Source organism: Podarcis cretensis (genome assembly GCF_951804945.1).
Source record: "Podarcis cretensis genome assembly, chromosome: 12".
NCBI lineage: Eukaryota > Metazoa > Chordata > Lepidosauria > Squamata > Lacertidae > Podarcis > Podarcis cretensis.
This window is the reverse complement of record NC_137181.1, coordinates 9,307,142-9,329,293: the sequence shown is the minus strand read 5'-3', so window position 1 is coordinate 9,329,293 and position 22,152 is coordinate 9,307,142. Positions and strand designations below refer to the sequence as shown.

Genomic DNA, 22,152 nt, shown 5'->3' with positions numbered 1-22,152 from the left:
TTTAATATGCAAACAGCCTTGCAAAGGTGCGTCTAGACATTATGTAGCTGCACCAAGATTCACTCTCAAAAGCTCTTCTCATCTTCTCTCAATGAACTTCATCAAGCCCCCTTCAGCCCCCTTAATAATGCTCCCTGAAGCATTATTCTGAAAATGCTTCCTTTTCACTGAAAATGCTTCATTTTCAGTGGTCCAATTATAGGCACTTCAATGCTATTAATCTGTGCAAAGCTGTGCTTGAAATGGGTTTCTCCCTTCTAAAGCCAACCAACAGCAATGACATCAAGTTTCTGGTCCTAATGAATCACAATTATTAATTATTTATTTATTTGTTAACTCTTCTTCCAGAACAGAATGGAGTGGCATTTCCAAAAAATGAAAATGTAATGGGGATAGAAGTACAAATTAAGCTATCAGGCTCAAAGAACAGCCCTATCCAGCAAATTTATCAGAACCTATCGCACCCCAGCTCAAGACATACTTCAACTTAATTTTGTTGAGCCATTCTTTAACTTCTCCATATATTAATCCAGAGAGGCTTCACTTTTCCTTCCCTAGAGAGAGGGAGTTTTATGGAGTAGTTAAAATTCTTTTCCAAGGAGAGGAAATGACACACCCTGAACTCCCTGTGGGAAAGAGATGATCGCAGTTAACAAGACACACGGGGAAAGAAATGTGATTTAGAGAAAGTTATTAGACAGTCTGCAGACTGAGAGCGAAACCCTGCCGTGGCCTTCAGTGACTTCCTCCTTGGTTATGAAGTCATCCACTGACTTGGAAGTTTCATAGAATCATAGACTTGTAGAAGCTTTCCTCAATTGGCAGAAGAATCTCTGTCGTGAAAGCTATTCTGGAAAACTAACCTGCTTATAAAACTCAAGAGGGATTCAGCTCCAAAGCTTTGGAAACCCCAAGACAACTCCCTTCCTCAAAGGGAAGGATGCAAAAATCCTACACAGAAGGCATTTTGATGTAGGGAAATATGTAGTATGAAACTTATGTGTAGACCACTCCACTTCAACCTGCACACCAGCTACACACTATTTCCTACACACAGATCACTTTTAAACCAGGAAATGTGCAGAGTTTTAAGTAGCTGATCTGAAGGAACTAATATTCAAGGATATCTGGGTTAGAATCTGAGTTGATGAGGATGGCTTGCAAGCCACATTCCCCAACCCCTTTGCTGGATGCAGGAAGTCCACAGCTTGAGCACCTCCAACAGCTGGCTGTCTAGCCTTTGTTTGAAGACCACCAGGGAGGGAGAGCCTACCGACCCCATCAGGTTAATCGGTCCATTGTCAGACTGCCCTACCATCAAGAAGTTGTCTGTAATGGACAAAGCTTCCTCAGCAGACAAGTCAATGCAAAGTAGGGCGAGATGGAAATGACCAGCTTGAACACAAATTCTAAAGGAATCAATTGGTGTTCCTCATTGCTAGGCATTAGAGTTTTACAGCAGGAGGGAGAAACAGAGAGAGAGAGAGAGAGAGAGAGAGAGAGAGAGAGAGAGAGAGAGAAAGAAATGAAAGACGCACAGTCATCACTCAAGAACCTTTCCCTTCCCTTCTTTTACCCCTCCCTCTTCAAATGCCAGGTAAAAGAGACTTAACGAGATAATTAAGGGAGAGGAAAAGGTCAATAAAGAGCTGATTTATGACACATGCTGGAAGAGCCTTGCGTGCGTAACTAAGAACTGCACTCTCTCCAAAGACAGGAAGCAACGTTCCGCAGAAAAGGGAGATAGACTCTGAAGTTCCTTCATGTGGGGAGGCTGCCAGCTCAACCTCATGGGAATCTTGACAAATTGCAGCTACACCGAGGATCCCAAGCAACAGGTCTTAACACCAAAAGCAGCAACAAAAGAAAAGAAAGAAAGAGAATAGGGATGCCAACTGATTGAGGCCGTTTTCGCCAACTAAACTTGTGCCTTTTAACAACTCAAGTTTAAATGCATACCAAGAAACAGGTAGTCTACCAAAAATAAAAAGTGGTTCTTGAAATATCCTACTCTGCTTTCTTCATCCTTTAAAGATGTGAAGAAAAGTCAGGTCTGAAAGAGCATCAGGTCCCCTCACCCCAACCAGGTGAAACAGATTCTCCCTCCTCAGTCACCTTCCCTCAAGCTTTTCTGGATTATCAAGTAATCTATTAATATTCCTGCTATTTTCGCAAGATGTCTCTGGCAGGGTTGAGTGGGTAGGTTTAGCTAGGGTATTATTAATGTCTGCAAGTGAACACAAGCCATCCTTTTAATTTCTACCAAAAAATAAAGGTAATTGGCCTAGATCCAAAGAGCATCTGGAGAAGTTGTGTTCAAACAGGGCTTTGCAACCTCTCCATTTTCCTGCTAGAACCAACTGCTCCCTCCTCTGCCAAGAGCCAATCCTGAGGGTTACGGGGCTGCTAGTGTCAGGGGTGCGTGGGAGGAGCAAGAACAGAAGTTCTGCTCAAATAAGGGGTCCTCATTCCATGTAGCTGTGACCATGCACTGCATTCACACATTTCCAAATCACTTCCTGGTTAAGGTAAACCATACTTTATGACATCCAAATAGGTCAAACTTTGGTGCAACCCATAGTTTATTGGCGCTGTGGGTAAAACCTCAGTGCCCAGGACTTGCTGATCATAAGGTCGGCGGTTCGAATCCCCGCGGCGGGGTGAGCTCCCGTCGTTCGGTCCCTGCCCACCTAGCAGTTCGAAAGCACCCCTAAGTGCAAGTAGATAAATAGGTACCGCTTTATACTGGGAAGGTAAACGGTGTTTCCGTGTGCGGCACTGGTGCTGGCTCGCCAGTTGCAGCTTCGTCATGCTGGCCACATGACCCGGAAGTGTCTTCGGACGGCGCCGGCTCCCGGCCTCTTGAGCGAGATGAGCACGCAACCCTAGAGTTGGTCACGACTGGCCCATACGGGCAGGGGTACCTTTACCTTTATAGTTTGTTTCTAATTCTAGTTAGCAGGCAAGCTACCATTATGGATGTCAAAAGAAACTATAGCGCACCAAACCAGGAAGTGAGGGAACCTCCAAGTCTGTGGGAAGTTTGCAGGCCTCAGGCATAATAATCATGATCTTTCTTCTTCTTTGGCAATCACTCATAGCTGAGTAAAATTGTCTTCCATAAACACGGTTTTAACAATGAGTCTGTAAGTGACTGTGGATGCCAATTCTGGAGCCACACATCCTTCCACAGTGGGGACATTGGTTTCCAGGCAGGAGTTGATCACAGTGTGGATTTGCCAAGCGTGCCTTCCTCTTAGCATGTTTCTTCCTTTTGTCCTGAATCTGAGTGTCTTCAAAGCCCATGACACCTTTGGTAAAGGCTATGCTCCAATTGGAGCACTCAAAGGCCAGTGTTTCCCAGTTGGCAGGTGTTTATACTACTTTTTTTTAAGATTTGCCTTGAGAGAGTCTATAAACCTTTTTTTGTTGACCACCAGCATTACGCTTTCCATTTTAAAGTTCTGAATAGAGTAGTTGCTTTGGAAGTCGATAACCAGGCATCCGCACAACATGACCAGTCCAATGAAGTTGATGTTGAAGAATCATTGCTTCAACACTGGTGATCTTTGCTTCTTCCAGTACACTGATATTAGTTTGCCTGTCTTCCCAAGTGATGTGTAAAATTTTTCGGAGACACCATTGATGGAATCTTTCAAGGATACCCAAGCTATGACTAGGGCTGGGTGTTATAGCGCTATATTGTCCAAAGCCGGTTTGAAGTCTGTCTTGTGATATCAGTTTCATAACTTTTGACCTGGCAATATGTTGTGAATGATGTGTTTGTGTGCTATGCAAAAATGACAATGCAGGAAAAACCGTGAAGCCAGCCAATGCCTCTACATAGCTCCATCCTGTCTGAAATATGAGTGTAACATGATGTTTAGCTAGTGATATATCGCGATGTTGAAAACCAGGTATCGTCATCCCTAGCTATGGCTTTGCCATTAAATGCGAGCCAAGCAACTGTATTTGGGAATCACTCAGGTTAAAATTAAAAAAAATCTGACAAATAAAGTTATCAGATTATCTTTTAAAGCTCTATTTAGATGCCTTTTTGAAAAAGGGTAGGATATGTTTTATTTTTAAAAAGTGAAAATTGCTACTCAGTGTTAGAAACAAAAATACCTCTTTGAATGTTTTGAAAGTCACTTTTACTAGACTAGAACCAAAACAACCTGAGAGCACACACAGACACACCTAATAACCTTATACTTACCTCCACTGAGAAGCTTCATCACTAACCAGAGTTCATCTTTCACTACGAAGGAAGTATAGTAAGATACGATGTTCGGATGGTGGCACTGACTCATGGCTTGAATTTCTTTCTAAAGAAGGGGGTGGGGGAGAAAGAGAAAACTGCTGTTACTATTGTTGTTGTTTTTTTAAAAAAAACCATGTGCTGAGTGCTCTATGCAGAAGTAGTGGAGTGCCCAGTTTGGGGGCAGAGTACTTAAGACATGTGTAAGATGAACCCAGTCATGGTGAGCACGTGAAGGGGTCAGGAACTGGCCATAAGAGCTGAGTTGCGGAGTCAGCACAAAACACAAGACACAGCCCTTGCTACACTCCAGTGCAGGGTTGTCTCCAAACCTAGACTACAACTCCCAGCATCCCTAGCTAGCAAAACCAGTCATCAGGGATGATGAGAACTGTAGCCAGAAAACAGCTGGGAGGCCCAAGTTTGGGAAACCCTGCTCCAGTGCTCCAGGTTGCAAGTAGGCTGCTGTATGTCTGAAGGCTCAACCGTGTTTTAAAAAAGGATCCCTGGATGTAGAAAAACTAGCATATTAAGAAGAATAGGAGCCAACTCCTAGGGTAGGGTTGCCATATTTCAAAAGCGAAAATCCAGACAGAAAAGTTGTTGAGCCTTTTTGGGGCAAAGCTGTTGAGCTTCTTGGCAAAATCACAAGAAATGAGATACACCCGGACACTGGTGGTCGAATCCCAGCTGTGTCTGGGAAATTCCAAATGTATGGCAACTCTATTATATAAACTGAGGGAGAAAATTCATCCGAGTCTTTGAAGATGGAGAAATCTGGATGAAGAATGCAAGTCGAGAAGAACAGAGACAGAATTCTAGAAATATGGTGCCGAGATTATGCATATTTAAATTCTGCTCATTTGGAAATGTTTTGTGCGGGGTGTGTGTGGCTGCAACGAAGTGTTGCAGTGCACAGTGCTGCTGTGCAAGAGGCTGACCTGTTACCCAAATACTCCATTGCATTTCCCCATCTCCCCCTTCCAGTTTCCCATTTCATTCATATCCCAGTATGAGCACAACTATTTCCCACTCCCCCCACATTAGATTCCCCCCCCCCTTTAGTAAATACTTCTGCAAATCTTGCCTTCCCATCTCCTCATATGCCAACACCTCCGTCATGTGCAAGAGTGGTGCCATTTTGGCTCCATAAAGAGAAGCGCCTGCCAAGAACTAAGGTTGCTATTAACATATACGATGTATGGTGCTTGGTTTCTTTGCAATATTGTTCTCTTCTATTGGTTTTCTTTTTACTGTTTCCATTCAATTTTCTTTTGAGGTTCTAAGAACTAAGAAGCGGAATTTAAAACAAAACAAGCAAGGTTGTTTACAAAACAAAACCAATACAATAAAATAATGATAAAAATAATAATATACACAGACAGATTTTCCACCAAGGATTTATACTAAGGGTCAGGTGAGCTTTTAACCAGCCAGTGAGACATCTGCTCTACAAGTACCAACAGAATCTCCTTTCAGAGAAGTTGGTGATATACTGTAGCTAGGGACTTAATAATAATAATTTACTATTTATACCCCGCCCATCTGGCTGGGTTTCCCCAGTCCCTCTGGGCGGCTTTCAACAGAATACAGTGGTGCCTCGCAAGACGAAAAGAATCCGTTCCGCGATTCTCTTTGTCTAGCGGTTTTTTCGTCTTGCGAAGCAAGCCCATTGATGTCTTAGCGGATTAGCGCTATTAGCGGCTTAGCGGCTTTTAGCGGCTTTTAGCGGCTTATCAGCTTAGCGGATAAGCAGATAAGCGGCTTAGCGGCTTAGAAAAAGGGGGGGGAGGGAAAAAAAGTCGGAAAAACTCACAAGACATTTCGTCTTGTGAAGCAAGCCCATAGGGAAATTTGTTTTGCGAAGTGCCTCCAAAACGGAAAACCCTTTCGTCTAGCGGGTTTTTCGTCTTGCGAGGCATTCGTCTTGCGGGGCACCACTGTATTAAAATACAATAGTCTACTAAAAGCTTCTCTAAACAGGGCTGCCTTCAGATACACAAATCTCTTCACCTTTAACAAACTCCACTTCCCACGATCCCATGGTCACCAACATTTTTGGGCCCATGGGCATGTTTGTAAACCAGAGGCGCTGTTGTGGGTGCCACGCATGCGCCCCTCAACCAAGCACACACCACAACCTATTTGCTCCTTTCAGGCCTGATTTCTTCTGCGGTGGGAGGGATGACCACATACTCCAGCACAAGCTTCTCCATAGAAAGGGAAGAGATGCATGAAACAACCTTGAATAATTGACAGTCTTCTCCAGATTTCAAGATCATAGCTAAGTTGACAGAAGAAGTGGGGGAAGTACTGCGGCTATTAGGAAGGAAGAGGCACTTAGCCATCTGCAATAAGGCTGATTCAATAATGGAAGGCAGAGGATTAAAAAAAAAAAAGATCTGTAAAATGGAGAAGTAAAGATATGAATTATTAATGGAAAGGATGCTGCCTTCCTTTATCTCTGCAAGACTGACAGAGCTGAACACACGGGGCAAAGCTTTCACGGCTCTCAATTCCTTCGGTCTCCCCTCATGAAAGTTACAAATCTTGCAAGGATCATATAAAGCAGGCTTCCTCAACCTTAGGTCCCCAGATGTCGCTGAATGACAATTCCCATCATCTATTAGCAGAAGGGCAGCAGTCAGGGGGAGAAATTGTTGGCTCCGGAGCTAACCATTCTTCTGACCCCCTCAAACAACGAGAATCGGAAAAGCGTGCGAATGCTGCCTCGTCTATTTCAGGCTGTAACTTATCACAGCCAGGCGAGAGTCTCCAAAAACAACTTTCCTCAAACAACCAACTCTTGAAGGCAGATAGGGTTCCTGCTCCTAGAATGGTCCTAGAACAGAGCTACCACAAACACTAGTGAGTTACACTGCATCATGGGTTATATTTACTCTTCTTAACCAGCCAGAATGCTTCAGATAATCAAAATCTCAAGCTTACTTCTTAACACCTAGAGGATTGCATCTTTTAAAAATCAATTGGATAAATAGATTATTATTTTTTTAAAAAAAACACACCTAAAACTTTTGACATGCAGTGGTACCTCAGGATGCGAACGGGATGTTCCGGAGCCCCGTTGGCATCCCAAAGCGAACGCAACCCGTGTCCGTGCGTCTGCGTGGATCACGTTTTGCCGCGTCTGCGCATGCATGTGATGCCATTTTGACGGTCTGCGCATGCGCGCGCGACGAAACCCAAAAGTAATGCGCTCCGTTACTTCCAGGTCGCCACTGAGCGCAACCCGAATTTGCCTAACCCAAAGCATATTCATCCCAAGGTATGACTGTACTGGAAAAAGATGTCCTGGTTAAATGAGCATTAGCTTTCTTTAAAATAAAAATTTGCACAATTAAAAGGCTTCGGATTGCAAGGACTATCTTGGAAGAGACATCACCTTGTGCATGAGAACAGAGGACGAGAAGGCCGATCAGGAGCGTGCCTTTTACACCACACCTGTACCACAAAAGCTTATTGTTTTTACTGGCAAAAAAATTTGCTATCAGTCCATCAGCTAATATAATTGCTGTCATCGGCTGACTAATCTGAAGGGCTGCAGCTCAGAAGTAGAGAATCTGATTTGCACACAGAAGGTTCTGGGTTCAATCCCCATCATCTCCAAGCAGGGCTGAGAATGGCCCTTGCCTGGAACGCTGGAAAGATGCCATCACACTGGGAGCCAGTGTGGTGTAGTGGTTAAGAGCGGTGGACTCGTAATCTGGTGAACCGGGTTCGCGTCTCCGCTCCTCCACATGCAGCTGCTGGGTGACCTTGGGCCAGTCACACTTCTCTGAAGTCTCTCAGCCCCACTCACCTCACAGAGTGTTTGTTGTGGGGGAGAAAGGGAAAAGAGAATGTTAGCCGCTTCGAGACTCCTTCGGGTAGTGATAAAGGGGGATATCAAATCCAAACTCTTCTTCTTCATCATCAATAAAGACAATACAGATTTAGGTGGATACTGATTCATATATGGCAGCATCCTGGGTCCTACTGCCTGCCTCCCGGACACTCTGGCAGGACCTGCTACTCTGGACAGAAGGAAGAGGCAAATGTAGAACGCCGCTTCCTTGCAGCGGTCGGGGCTTTTCCTCCAGCCCAGATGTCGAGGCTGAGCTATAATAAGAGCAGACATCAACCCGCAGAGTAATTAAGACTGCTCAGCCATAAGCTTCGGCAGACTCGAATCCCGAGGAATCTCTCTGCAGAGTTGCACGCAAGGGATCTCGGGGTTTCTACCTTTCCATCTCCAGAGGCCCAGATGTAACAGCTCCTCCAAAATGAAAAAGCAACATGGAATCTATTGTTGTGCTCAGGGATGCACAAGTCGCCCACGTCCGCCAGACATGGATGAGAAACTCTTTCTAGGAATTTTAGCTCTTTCATAGGAAAGGCTGCGCAATCCGAAAGCATTTGCTGAATACTCCCCCCCCCCACCGCCCCAAAGAGACCAACAGTCGGACCATTATTTTTACGCATTAGTACATAATCTCAGCAGTCCTTACAAAGATGCAATCTTCTGCTTCAGGTGCACCCTAGAGCCTGGGAATAATCGAGAAGGGTTTTTCTCCCTTTGAATATCAGACCCCAAAGACACATCAAACATTGCATTTTAAAAGCCATTTCACTGCTATATGGCAATGGCTCCCAACTGGGGGTCTAATACACATCAACTTCCCAGGACGTCCCATTTTGGGGGGCCATGACTCATGCAAAGGCGCAGCCTAAAAGATGCACATCTCAGATTTGCACTGGGCCTTGCTAGAGGGTATGGTGGCACCATTCACACAACAAAAACTACCACAGAGAGACCAACCTTTTTCGAAAGTAGATGGTGCATGGCTCGGCTTTTTTGGGAACCATTGCTATATAGCAGGCGTCAGCAAACTTTTTCAGCAGGGGGCCAGTCCACTTTCCCTTAGACCTTGTGGGGGGCCAGACTATATTTTTTGGGGGGAAATGAACGAATTCCTATGCCCCACATATAACCCAGAGATGCATTTTAAATAAAAGGACACATTCTACTCATGTAAAAGACGCTGATTCCCGGACCGTCCGCGGGCCAGATTGAGAAGGCGATTGGGCCGCATCCGGCCCCTGAGCCTTCATTTATAGCATGAGACATCAGGATGGAGGAGCTGCTGTTCTAGAAATACAAGTCAAAAGCTCCCTTTTCCAATGCTCTTCTTTTGACACTGGACACGATCCAGCCTGAAACCCTGGAGAGCCACTGCCAGTCAGTGTCGACAATATTGAGCTAGATGGATCAACAGTCCTAATTCAGTATAAGGAAGCTTCCTGTGTTCTGGCTCTCAAGAATTATGCACATTCCCAACATCAGCCTGAATGCCACTCTTGCGAGAGGGGTGCACTCAGCTAGCCTGCCCACCTGCAATCCCTAGCTTCACATCCTGTCTATTATATTCCACAAGTGTCTGCCACGATTCCCTCCACCCCTGCCATTTTGTGGAAGATCATGCCTACACCTCAATGATCTTTTCTTCTTCTTCCCCTTTTTCCCTTGCTCTGCCTAACAGCCAAGGTGTCCTTGAGTTACTGCGTGCATATTTCCATACTAAATCCCCCACGCTAATCCCTGGTGTGGGCAAGCCCCAGCTTTCTAAATTTAAAACACTGTCACTGTGTATGAAGATGGCATTCATCTAGAAATGCACGCCTGTTAATTATAAACACGTCGCCGTCGCAAACCGCCACATGACAACAAGGTGTGAGGGTCACAGGAGGCCGCGCAGCCCCTCGAGTATATTTTGAGACTTTTAACGGCAAGTTAAGTGCTTCCAAAAATGCCCAGCAACCTCTTTTCTGAGGGGGGGGGTGGAAATTATCATTCCAAGGCAGGCTTTTACAACCTGGTGCCCCCGCTGGGATTATGGGCTGAAACTCCTATCAGACCAAGCTACCCTGGCCAATGGTCTGGGATGATGGGGAATTTGGAGTCCAGCAACATCTGAAGTGCCCTGGGATGAATCTGAGAACTGTAGAGTTGGAAGGGACCCTGAGTGTCATCTAGTCCAACCCCTTGCAACGCAGGAATCACAGCTAAAGAATCCTGGAGAGAAGGCCAACCAACCTGTTTTGGAAGTCCACCACCTTCCGAAGTAGCCTGTCCCACTGTCAAACAACTCTTGCTGACATATAGGTCTTTTAAGGAAGGCTGTTCCAAGCAATCTGAAGGAGGATTTGGTTATAAGCAAGTATTTTTTTATAGTTTAAAATCTACGCCTGCCTTGCAACAGTGGAGAGAAACTGCAGCTATTTACCTATCCTTCCTTGCACCCCACAAGTTCTGGATGGAAGTGCAGCCCAAACAAACCCAGTTAAGGGGGCAGAGTTCTTAAGAAAGTTAGGGAGAAATGGTCAACGTGCCAGAAGATCAAGCAAAGTTGAAACTGAAGGGAGCCATGCCTGCTGTGGTTGCATTAACTTGGGGCAGCCAGCAATAGTAATGGAGCCCTAGCTGCTCAGTTGACTGGGGAGGGAGATGGAGGGGATCAAAGCTTTTGCGCCTCCACCCACAACAAGACTTAACGCACCCCAACACAAAATCTGCCTGTGGTTTCCCACCCCCCACCTTTTGGTCTATTTGACCTCCCCAATACATTATTCTCTGCTCTATCCCCACCCCACCCCCTAGCACCACCAAGGTGGAAAGGCTAGGGCTTTTGATGTGGCACAAAAGCTAGGATTGTGTTGCCTAGAAACTGGATGGAATGTGTTGCAAGCTGGTAACTGGGCTTGGATTCCCCCCTCGATCAGCAGAATAAGCAAGGAAAGCAGCACTCAGAGTGCGCAAGAATGGCTGGGCTGTGGAAGAGGCACCAATTCGACCCCTCTCAATCTCTCTCTCTCTCTCTCTCTCTCTCTCTCTCTCTCTCTCCCCCCCCCTCCAGAGTTAACTGGATTGCTCTATTAAGTTGGTGTTTCTTCAAGGCAATGATTTCCAAAAAAAGTCTTTAGAATGCATTAGGGCAGTCACTTGATTAAAGAAACCTTGGGTGACGAAGTGAGTCACCTGCTTAAATCTGCACACGAGTTAAATTGAAGTCCGCACAACGTTAGAAGAATCATTCCTGCTCGTGTGTTTAATCAAGAGCACTGACCACCTGTAGTAGTTAAGTAGTACCTGTGTGCGTGTTTTTTAAAAACTTTAAGATCCATTGCTCAATCAATTATGCAAACGTTTCCAAGCAAACTATTTTTAATCAGTGTAACCAGGCAATTAAATGCTGCAGTAGAAAATTTTCCAGCACTTTATTTTCCCATGGAAAATGTTCCACTCCATAAATTCATTAATAATTATGAAAGGATGTCAGCTGCAAGTAAAAATTAGGCAAGCTAGGCAGTTTCAAAGTTTTAAGCATTGTTTACTAAACACAGGGCATCAGAATGTTGTTGTTGTTTTTAATTAAAACTCAAAATTTCCAATGCAAATTACGCTAATATAATAAGGAAAGTTTCCTGGAAAACCCACAACACTGGAGGCTAATTAACCATTCCATCATGATGGGCAGTTTCTCTGGCCCAGCTGGCAAGAGCGGTGTGTTTAGAAGAGATATGTTTAAATACACTCACAGCAAACCAAGTGGCTTTGGGGAAGGCTGTTAAATGGCGATACTAAAAAGCAGGAGCAGTTAAGTAGTAGTGTGGAAACTTTGTCCATTCTTTGCCAAATACATCACAGCTGCCTGGTTGCTCAACAATAAAAATACTCTGCACATGCTCAAGATGGTGGCACCAATTTTCGTTCACATGTGCTGGGGATCAGGCTTAGTCCCAGCTCAAACTAAGTCCTGCAACAACCATTCTGCACCATCACGATTGCCAGATCTGGATTTCTTGGAGGCATCTATCCAGCCACTGCTGGAGAAAGAAAACTGGACAGATCTTTTTTTAAATCTGCATTTGTCTTGATTATTTCACCACCATCATCTATTATCAGAAGGAGGACTTGCTGGCTGAGAGAAGAGACCCAAGAAACTATTGAAGGTGGAAAATTCCCATCTTCCTGATCCTGACAGGGCGCAGCTCGGATGCAATATTAAAACTTTGTTTGTTATGTTTAAGTCACTAGGGGAAGAAAAGCACGAGGCTCCTTCCCCCAACGAAAAGCCCGGTAAACAAAGCGCGACTGCCCATCAGGTCACCTAATTGGGACCTCTTGAGAAGAAAATGAAGCAATTCATTGCTGCCCCATTCATTAGCCAATGAAATAGGGGGCTGTTATGGAGGACTGGGTCAGCTGGAGATTAAATTATTTAATTAGGAGTTTTATCTGTGTTTTCTGCTGCAGAGCTTTCTGAATGGTTCTTTGAGCCCTGAGCTGGCAAGTGCCCAAGTTCCAACAGTATGTGTGACTACTTTAGCAGGAAGGGACTAAAGAGGAGGGATGGAGCCGAATGGTACAACGGATGCAAAAGGCATTCAGACAGACAGGCTCGGTCTCTAGGTTTTGGATGGCTGGGTGGGGGCGGCGTGACTCTGGGCAAGCTGCTCTCGGCAGCCTCTCCACCAGTGGCATTGTGCCCCCCCCCCCTTTACAGGCACCGCAAATGTAATTCATCTTTAAGGGATCGAATCACTTCCCAAACCTGTATACACCTGAACCAGATCTGACCCGTAACAACTTACTTCACGGTTGCAGTGGAACTAAAGCCCACAAAACTGAGTGGTCTCACTCCCTGAGAGGCAGTGCAGGAAACACTTCACAGTCTGGGGGAAGGAATGTGTTCCTCCAGGCCCCTCCATTTGGTCTTGCAACCTTTCACAGGCCCTGTTCCACACTCTCAAGTGCTTTTTCCTGGCAGCAATGTGTCCTTAAAGGGTAATTAGGTCCAGTCGTGACCGACTCTGGGGTTGTGGCGCTCGTCTCGCTTTATTGGCTGAGGGAGCCAGCGTACAGCTTCTGGGTCATGTGGCCAGCATGACTAATCCGCTTCTGGCGAAACAAAGCAGCGCACGGAAATGCCGTTTACCTTCCTAGTTTGGATGTAAGAGCCACATCCACTGCCATAATATTAATATTATTATTATTAATAATAATAATAATAATAATAATAATTTATTATTTATACCCCGTCCATCTGGCTGGGTTTCCCCAGCCACTCTGGGTGGCTTCCAACAGAATATTAAAATGCAATAGTCTATTAAACATTAAAAGCTTCCCTAAACAGGGCTGCCTTTAGATGTCTTCTAAAAGTTTGTAGTTATTTTTCTCTTTGACATCTGATGGGAGGGCGTTCCACAGGGCGGGCGCCACTACTGAGAAGGCCCTCTGTCTGGTTCCCTGTAACTTGGCTTCTCGCAGCGAGGGAACCGCCAGAAGGCCCTCAGCGCTGGCCCTCAGTGTCCGGGCAAAACGATGGGGGTGGAGACGCTCCTTCAGGTATACTGGGCCGAGGCCATGCCAGTGTTTGCCTCTGGCCACACACCCCCATGCCACACAGCCAATACAAGGCTGCTCATGATGGAAAGCGGCCCTCAACGTGAAAATGGTTTCCTACCACTGATCAAGTCGTCCCCCCCTCCATCTTTTTGTTTCCCGCAATTGTACAGCTTTCTCCTATGCAATCCAAGGGTGAAATCCTACCCACAAATCCAGGAAACCTACACACACAGAGAGAGACAGCAACCACAAGATTTTAACACTTTTTCAAATGTTGCTTACAGTCATGAGGTCTTCAACTTTTTCCTTAAAACAAAAACAAAAAACCCCAAAAAACCCAGCACAGTCACAGAGAGTCTAACAAATTGCCTGCACAGGGGGGGACTCCTCCGCCAACACAGAGCAACGGTGATTTATAGACCCTAAAATGAATTGTGGAAGATGATGGATGGGATTTTTGTACCAGAAGCTCATCCATGCTGGTCTGGCATTTCTCAAGGTTGATCCGCTTGATTGCCACCTTTTCTTTCTTCGGACTACAATAGGCTGCTTGCACCACAGCTGTTGCTCCACTGCCTGGCAGAGAAAACACAGAAAAATACAAAGTTAGGAAGAAGCTGCTAAGGATGCTGCCGAAGTAGCATCTTTTCGCGAGGAGAGGTCTGAAATATTGGCAACTACATTTTTGAATTCTATTAATTTATTACATTTATGGGCCCTTCCTTCTTCCAAGGAGCTTCTCCCTCCCTGCAATTTATCCTCACAACAACCCTGTGAGGTAGGTCAGGCTGAGGTCTTCATGACAGAGTGGGAATTAGAACTCTGCCCTTCCAGGTCTTGGTCCAACACTCTTAGCCAATAAACCACACTGGTTTTCTTTGTTTAAATACATTCACAAATAGTGCTGCTTTTGAACACTGTTGGCATATTCAAATTGCATATTCCGCCCACAAACTTACAGGAACCCCATAGTCCTGCTTAAAAATAAAAGATTTTAAAAAAAGATAAATTACTAGCCTGCCAGTAACTCCACTCCTCTTGCAGAAGCCAGTTGCACTTCTCTGATGGGCCCTCCATTTCTTCTCCAGTGGCCAGCTCAAATGTCAGCATGCAACTGCTTTTTCAGCTATGGCTACCAGGCCAGAATTTAAATCAGGCATGGGCAAACTCGGCCCTCCAGATGTTTTGGGACTACAGTTCCCATCACCCCTGACCACTGCTCCTGTTAGCTAGGGATGATGGGAGTTGTAGTCCCAAAACACCTGGAGGGCTGAGTTTGCCCATGCCTGATTTAAATGCAAGGCTCCTTATCTCACTTGCTCCCCACTACATCCATTCTTACCCGCCCCCCAACTATTAGGTTGCAGAGCAAACAGGGAGACTTGCTAGGGATGACCTTCTCCAAAGTATTAAAAAAAAATAATGCAACAAGACACACATGTGAATTCTCACTTTGGCAGCGACTGTGGCACACCATGGATTTTCCAGACCAAACTTAAGGTGGATCGCCAGGCTGCCTTAAGAAAAACGTTAATAAAGGCATAGCTGCAATTCCTGGGATGGCTGAGCTGCTATGGAATTTAAATTGTAACATTCCTCAAGAGAGGCAGAACAAGTTTGAAGGTATCACTACAGACACAGCATACCAAAACCACATAGCTAATAGCAAGAAGAGTGAAAGGTTACATTGAGGAGACAATGAGGAAGCTGTTGTGAGGCAAGGGACAGTTTTTTGAAAGGGGAGGCACAGCTTCTCAAAGTCTTCTCTCTCACCCTTTACAAGGCCAAGCTGACTTGACAACAGTTTTGCTGCTGAAGCTAACCAGTCCTGACTTTTATATACTTCCCAGATGGTCACCACTTTAGCAAAGGAGACCAACACTGAGGCAATGCAATGCGCAAATCTCCCAATGCAAACTAACATAGGATTTGGCGTCCTCAGAACCTGAGTGGGGTTTCTAGCTCTCAGGACTGAAGCAAACACAAAGTCCAGAAACTTAAGTCAGAAAACCCCTAGCAACAGTCCTGCATGTTTCTCATCCCAACCATCAAAATATTTCTCTCCCCTCTTGAACTTTCTGCTGCTGTATTCCCCTCTCCACCCCAAAACACTTTCAGCCCACCTTTATATCATTTGCACAACCTCAGGTCTTGAAAACTATTCAGTTATTTTGCTCATTTTTATTCTGGACACAGGACTAAGAGTGGTTGCACTGGCTTTAAAGCTGTTTTTATCCATGCCTTTTAAGAACTCTAGTATCTGAGAGATGACCTAGGTATATATACACACACACACACCACAACATAACCCTCTACATGTGCCCCCTTGCTACTGACAGCTCTGGAAAGCAGCGAGTGAGAGAGTGACAAGAGCCGTATGCCTTTTGCCACGTGTGTTTATTTACTCGCAGCACTATTAACATGTTCAAATTAGATTTGCCATTTGAAAACAAGCAATTATATTCCTTCCTTTCCCTTCGGCCAGGCTCCCTCCTGGGCCAATTTAAAGGGCACCCAAACTATTCAGCGTTAATTCCCTGGGATGGAGGGAAAGCAATTCTGCAGTCCCATTTCCAGCACACAGCGACCAGATCAGAATGGTACACCATTCCTCCTTAATCGCCTGCAGCTGTCTTGATGGAAGATGCCATAATAAACGCTACGATCACTGTATCCACTTCTCATCTTACTGTGGCTCAATGCTTTTTTATTATTTTTATTATTAAACAGGAACTGCTGTAGTCAAAACGGGATCCCTATTCCTCCTTTGCCTCTGAACTGCCCCTTCTCCAAATATTAGTGGCCAGTTATAAATAATATTTTAATTGGCTAGTGGGCTACTACCCCAGCAGTTTTCAAAACTGTGTCACTTGAAGACACTTCTCAGTTGCCAAGAGCTGTCCAGGCAAAGGGCTGACAAACTTGCACCAGAGTAAAACTACATTTGTGGTGGTCAGGACTGGATATACACCTCTGGATGCAGATTAGTAAAACAGGAACTTGTGACCATATCTCATTGGGCTAAGAGAGAAAAATAATAAAGACTCTTTTTGCCTTCTAGAAAATGCTATTAAAACAATAAATGCTGTTCCTTGCAGCGTAGCAGGTGGGCAGAGGGGTTAGTCGAAAGCAATGGTTTAAGAGCCAACGTCTCTTTTCAATAAACAGATTTAAGCAGCTGGGAGTCATTCAATCTACTTTTTCGGAGGGTTACCTTATAAAATCATAAACCTGCAACTTCAGGGCAAACCATGAGATAAAGCTAATTCCCAAATAAGTTTGTGGAAGATCTCCTTCCACATACTTGTACTGTGGCTACATATATCCAATAGGGCTGGGTGATATATCGTCCAAAACTGGTTTGAAGTCCGTAACCATTTCATCATTTTTGACCATGGCAACGTATCAAGACGTATCACCGAGAAAGTATCTTTCAACTGAAATTAAGAAGTTTTCATTCTTTAATGACGGACCTCATACAGATTCTAATATGTTAACATACTAGGACTCTGCTTATTGTGTTTCTAAATGCCACAGAAACCCAGCATATCCTTCAGGGATTTCAAGTTTTATGTCATTCTGAAGATACAAGAGCAGGTTAATCAGATTTGCGCCATTTTGCCAAGGCTCTCCAATATCTCATATTTTTCCTTAGATGTAGGATAAAATCCTTCCACAACTCCCTCCCCCCCCCCCAAAAAAGCAACAATTATCACTAATGGTATTATACACTGTGTGGACTTTTCAATGAGTCAAACGACACCGGGGTGTTATTTTATGTCAATTTCTCCTCAACTTTGGTCCCCAGAACTGCAAGCCTCTGGTAAAGTTTCCCTATTTCAGCTGACAGTGACACAAATCGCTCCCTCTGTCTTGTCACAACATATGTGTCATTGTGCCACACTGTTAAGAAATAATATGCGTCGCATTATTTCTTAACAGTATGTGACTGGAAGAATCGCACACTGATTTGTGTTGGGGGCAGGAAGGAATTCCTGAAGAAATTTCTCAACCCTTCGTTCTCTCAATGAGTTGCTTTCCGTATAGAAGAGAAAATGCTTCTCTGTAAATGTTTTCCAGGACTGGCCCTCAACTCACTCCCCGCTTCTCTACAATCCTCATTTAGCCCTCTGCCCTTAATTTTTGAAAGGGCGGAAATTTCATCTCTCGGGCTGAAGGCCCTTCCGCCCCATCCAAGATGGCTGCCACCATTTTATAGCCATGACTTCAGAGAAAGAGGACAATAAAACACCACATGACCTCTCTCTTTCTCTAGCTTCACTGTCGGTATTACTCAAATTCCTGTCCATGATTCTAGGCCAGCTTTTCCCAACCTGGCACCCTTCAGATGTTGTCGAACTATAATTCCCATGCTGGCTGGGACTGAGGGGCGTTGGAGTCCAACAACGTCCAAACGGCGCCATGTTGAGGAAGGCTCTCTTCTAGAAGTTTCCCTTCGTATTTCCTACTATGCTCACCCACTTCCATTAAGTGGAGTTTCAAAATATCAAACACACACTTCATGGTAACCATAGTTTAAAACCATCAGGGCCAGAAGCCTTGAAGTATTTTTAATAAACATATTGCTTTATTTTTGCTGAGTTGATTCCATGAGCTCTTCAACAGTCCACTCTTAATTATGGGTTATTTAAGCCATGTTATTTAAGATGTGTAAACACGATACATATCTTTACAGTCCTCCTCAAAGGATCTTGGGAACCCCTCAGATCTATAATTCCCAGCACCCCCTAAACTACAGTTCTTTGAGGGTTATTTGGGGGGGTGCGCTTTAACTGTGCCTTAAATGTATGGTGTGTAGGCAGCCTAAGAAACTGTTAATATGGCTGCTTTTTAAAATAGAAATCACCTCGCCCTGAGGAGCACAGAGAAAAAGCAGAAGCCTCCTGGTGAGCTGCCATCATCCAGCTCCCAAGAGTGGCTCCTGCCTTCCCCAATTTCCACCACAGAAGCTTTTGAAGAGCTCTCTTTGCCCTGAGGGAATAGAAGAAACAGATACCGGCTTCCTTTAAAAACAAAAACATTTGTCTTTTCTATTTGACATTCTTGTAACAATGACCATCAATAAACCTCTTTGTAAGGTCCACGTGAAAAGCAGAATAAAAAGCTTATGAAATAATATGGCTATTCTAATGGCACCTTTGTGGGGTGTTATTAATATGCCAGCATATATTCCGCAGTTTTCTTTATTGCTCATAGCCAGTGCATTATGTACTTTTCTTGACGGGGGGAACCGACTCTTTCCAAAAGCAATTTGCCAGCATATGAGCTAATAATTTTCCTGGCCTGTCACAAGCTGCAAAATGTTTGGGTTTAGTACACAAGTATTTCAAAATATGATGCAAGAGTTCTAGCGCCTAATTTCCTTTACTAGATTCAGCTGTTATACATCAATCCTGTTATTTTTTTCATTAGCGATTCTTCTCTTCCAAACAATGCTAGTTTTCCCGGTTCTTCCGACTAGTCAAATACATTGCTGTAGGAAAATAAGAGCAGCTCTGTTAGATTCAACTTCGCTGAATGCCCTGAGTTCTAGTATTATAAGAGGAAGAGGAAAATTATACCCTATCTGCTTTCTCTACACCCGTGAATCATTTTTTACACCTCTATCATGTTCCCTGCTTTACTTGTCTTCTTTCCAAACTCCAAACTTTCCTCAGCACTGCCTCCCTAGTAGTACCTTGCTTCCATCCTATTTTGTTTTTTTGAAAAACAAAACAACATGCTTGACAACATTTTTTAAAAAAGAATGCAATTACACCTAATGATTTTGGTCATTAAACCACCAGTTGAAGTATTAATAACCTAGCAGGTTAAGGAAGGGGAGAGATTAAATAAACCCATCAGATATAATAACTACCGTATTTCCTGAATGGACAACGTATTGCATATAGAAGCATATAAGCAAAGACATGCATGGAAGGAAGGCAATTCTGCTCATAGAATTGTCTCCACAAGTCTCCAAAGGTTGCAAACCCTTACACTGCATAGCAGATATTAAATATATTAATATAGATTTCACTTTACATCAAATAAGAACAAGCAGAAGGAAAGGGGTAATATATTAGTTCAAGCTTACTCACTAACTCCCGCCTCTAATGTGCAGGTTTCTGAAGTATCAGTCAATGAAGTTCTTCTCTGTATTCCCTTGTGCAATAGCCTCAATTTGATTAATTGATCAGAGAGCTGAACCATTTCCTCTTCACATCTACCAATTGCTCCTTGAATTCCAGAGAGATAGCTGTGCTAGTCTGCAGCAATTTAGGCCTGATTCAAATGATGCTCTTACCCGATGGCTCCCCCACAGCAAGAGAAAATGAATAATAGAATAACAGAATTGTAGAGTCAGAAGAGACCCAAAGCTCCATCCCCCTCCAATGCAGGAATCACAGCTAAATAATCCCTGACAGATGGCAATCAAACCTCTTCTTGGACACCTCCAAGGAAGGAGGGCCCATGGCCATCCGAGGAAGTCTGTTCCACCGTCGAGCAGCTCCTACCGTCAGAAAGTTCTGTACAGTGGTACCCTAATTCTCAAACTTAATCCGTTCCGGAAGTCCGTTCCAAAACCAAAGCGTTCCAAAACCAAGGCATGCTTTCCCATAGAAAGTAATGCAAAATGGATTGATCCGTTCCAGACTTTTAAAAACAACCCCTAAAACAGCAATTTAACATGAATTTTACTATCTAACAAGACCACTGGTCCATAAAATGAAAGCAATAAACAATGTACTGCAGTCACACAATCAATCAATCAGTAGCTGAACTGGGTTCCGCACAGTCACAAAAACAAAAGAGCCACAAAAACGCAAAATAAATGGAAAAAATAGACAGACCTCAGTGTAACACCCAAAACGGTAGTGTGGCACTCAAATTGGAAGTGGTACACTCAAAACGGAGCATGTTCAGCTTCCAAAAAACGTTCGCAAACCGGAACACTTACTTCCAGGTTTGCAGTGTTTGGGTTCCAACTTGTTTTGAGTACCAAGGCGTTTGAGAGCCAAGATACCACTGTAGTTGGAACCCCCTTTCTTGTAATTTGAATCCATTGCTTCAGGTCCTACCTCTGGAGCAGCAGAAAACAAACTTGCTCCATTTCCCATGTGACAGCCCTTTAGACATTTGAAGGTGGCTACGATATCACCTTTCAGTCTTCTCTTCTCCAGGCTAAACATACCCACCTCCCTTCTCCACATGCCTAAGACTTATGTACCCTCCCTCTGCTTCCCAACTACCAAACATGCTGCTCCACCACGATGCTACAGGCTTAATGTATCAATAGGACACACAAAATCCACCATGCGCAGGCCCAGGATGATTCCCAGATATCAATCTGCTGTTCAGGCTCACGTACATTGGGTTTTCACACAATGCTCTATACAAAAGTGGGACAGGACAACTGGGGCAAAAAAGATCATTTTGTGGGTGTGAGCAACAAGAGTATCATTGCATTTTGGCCAAAAGCAAGGCCTTGTGGCACCTTGAAGGCTAAAAAATGTGTATTTAGCTCATGGGCATCTCATAGGCCACTGTAAGGACAGGATATTGGACTAGATCAGCCTCTAGACAGGGTTCTCCTTAGGTTCTAGGTCAGTCTAAGGGTACAGTCTAAACTCTAAAGGAACATGAAACAATGGCCACATTAAAGCTAAGCAAGCCTGTGTTTTGCCAGCACCTTGTTGAGTGACTACCTGGGAACCCCATGTCGTATTTGGTTCCATGGTAAAAGGGAGACAGCATATAAATGTAAGCAATTACAATGGAATCTTGGACTTGAAAGCATAAGCCCGCTAGCTTTAGCTATAGAGTACAGCTTCTTATATTTTTGACTTAAGCTGATGAGTGAGAATCTCAACCAAACATGGCGGCCAATCTGATATGCTGTACAAAACATGAACGAGTGTGCCTCGATTCTTGGTAGAGACTATGCATGCCAACCGCACCAACTCATTTCAAAATCCATTAATACAAAGGCAGCAACAGTATGACAAGGAAGAATCCTGTGAGAGTGTGAAATACGTAGGCAGGGGCAATCTGGTAAGCATCATCCACGTGGGGCTGCGTCCAACAGTGTCACTCAGCAGACAGTGCGGCTTCTGTTAGCATATAGGGAGGGAAACCTTCTCAACTATGTGGTGATAAGAGTTTATTGGTTTATTTGTTTCCGTCTTTACTTTTATTATCATTTCCCTTTGTAATTGCAACCTGTATAGTGGTAGCACAATATCTGAGATTAGTAACAGCAAATTTGATACGGGAGTGGTATTCTCACATTTGGTTGGTGGCCCTTATGCAAAAACTTGTCAATTGAGGGAAAGGAAGAGTTCACGGAGGGAAAAAGTCTTATGTGAAATGGTTTAGTTTTATTAAATATTTTTCGGTCAAAGAGGGTATTGGCTTCCTCCATCAACTCGTACTGCTTTATTATTACAGGCTGGCTGAGTTAATTATTTTCCCTTCTTGTTAT

General features: G+C 44.2%; 2 protein-coding genes across 5 annotated transcripts in view; one reads left to right on the top strand and one right to left on the bottom strand.

Moving 5' to 3' along the window:
* Positions 1–22,152, top strand: part of XIRP1 (xin actin binding repeat containing 1) — a 282,674-nt gene that overhangs the window by 161,821 nt on the left and 98,701 nt on the right. The window lies entirely within an intron of this gene.
* OXSR1 (oxidative stress responsive kinase 1) overlaps positions 1–22,152 on the bottom strand; it is an 81,406-nt gene that overhangs the window by 48,627 nt on the left and 10,627 nt on the right. Inside the window, exons 1-3 of one of the 4 annotated variants that reach the window (XM_079946855.1) lie at positions 18,535–18,640; positions 14,131–14,243; positions 4,220–4,328 (exon numbers count right to left, since the gene is read on the bottom strand). In XM_079946855.1, coding sequence (XP_079802981.1) covers positions 4,220–4,328; positions 14,131–14,243; positions 18,535–18,589 — 277 coding nt within the window. In that variant the 5' untranslated portion in view covers positions 18,590–18,640. Of the gene's footprint in view, positions 1–4,219; positions 4,329–14,130; positions 14,244–16,971; positions 17,069–17,927; positions 18,144–18,534; positions 18,641–22,152 lie in introns of those variants that run through there. The other 3 variants (XM_079946858.1, XM_079946856.1, XM_079946857.1) reach the window with 3 other exon arrangements.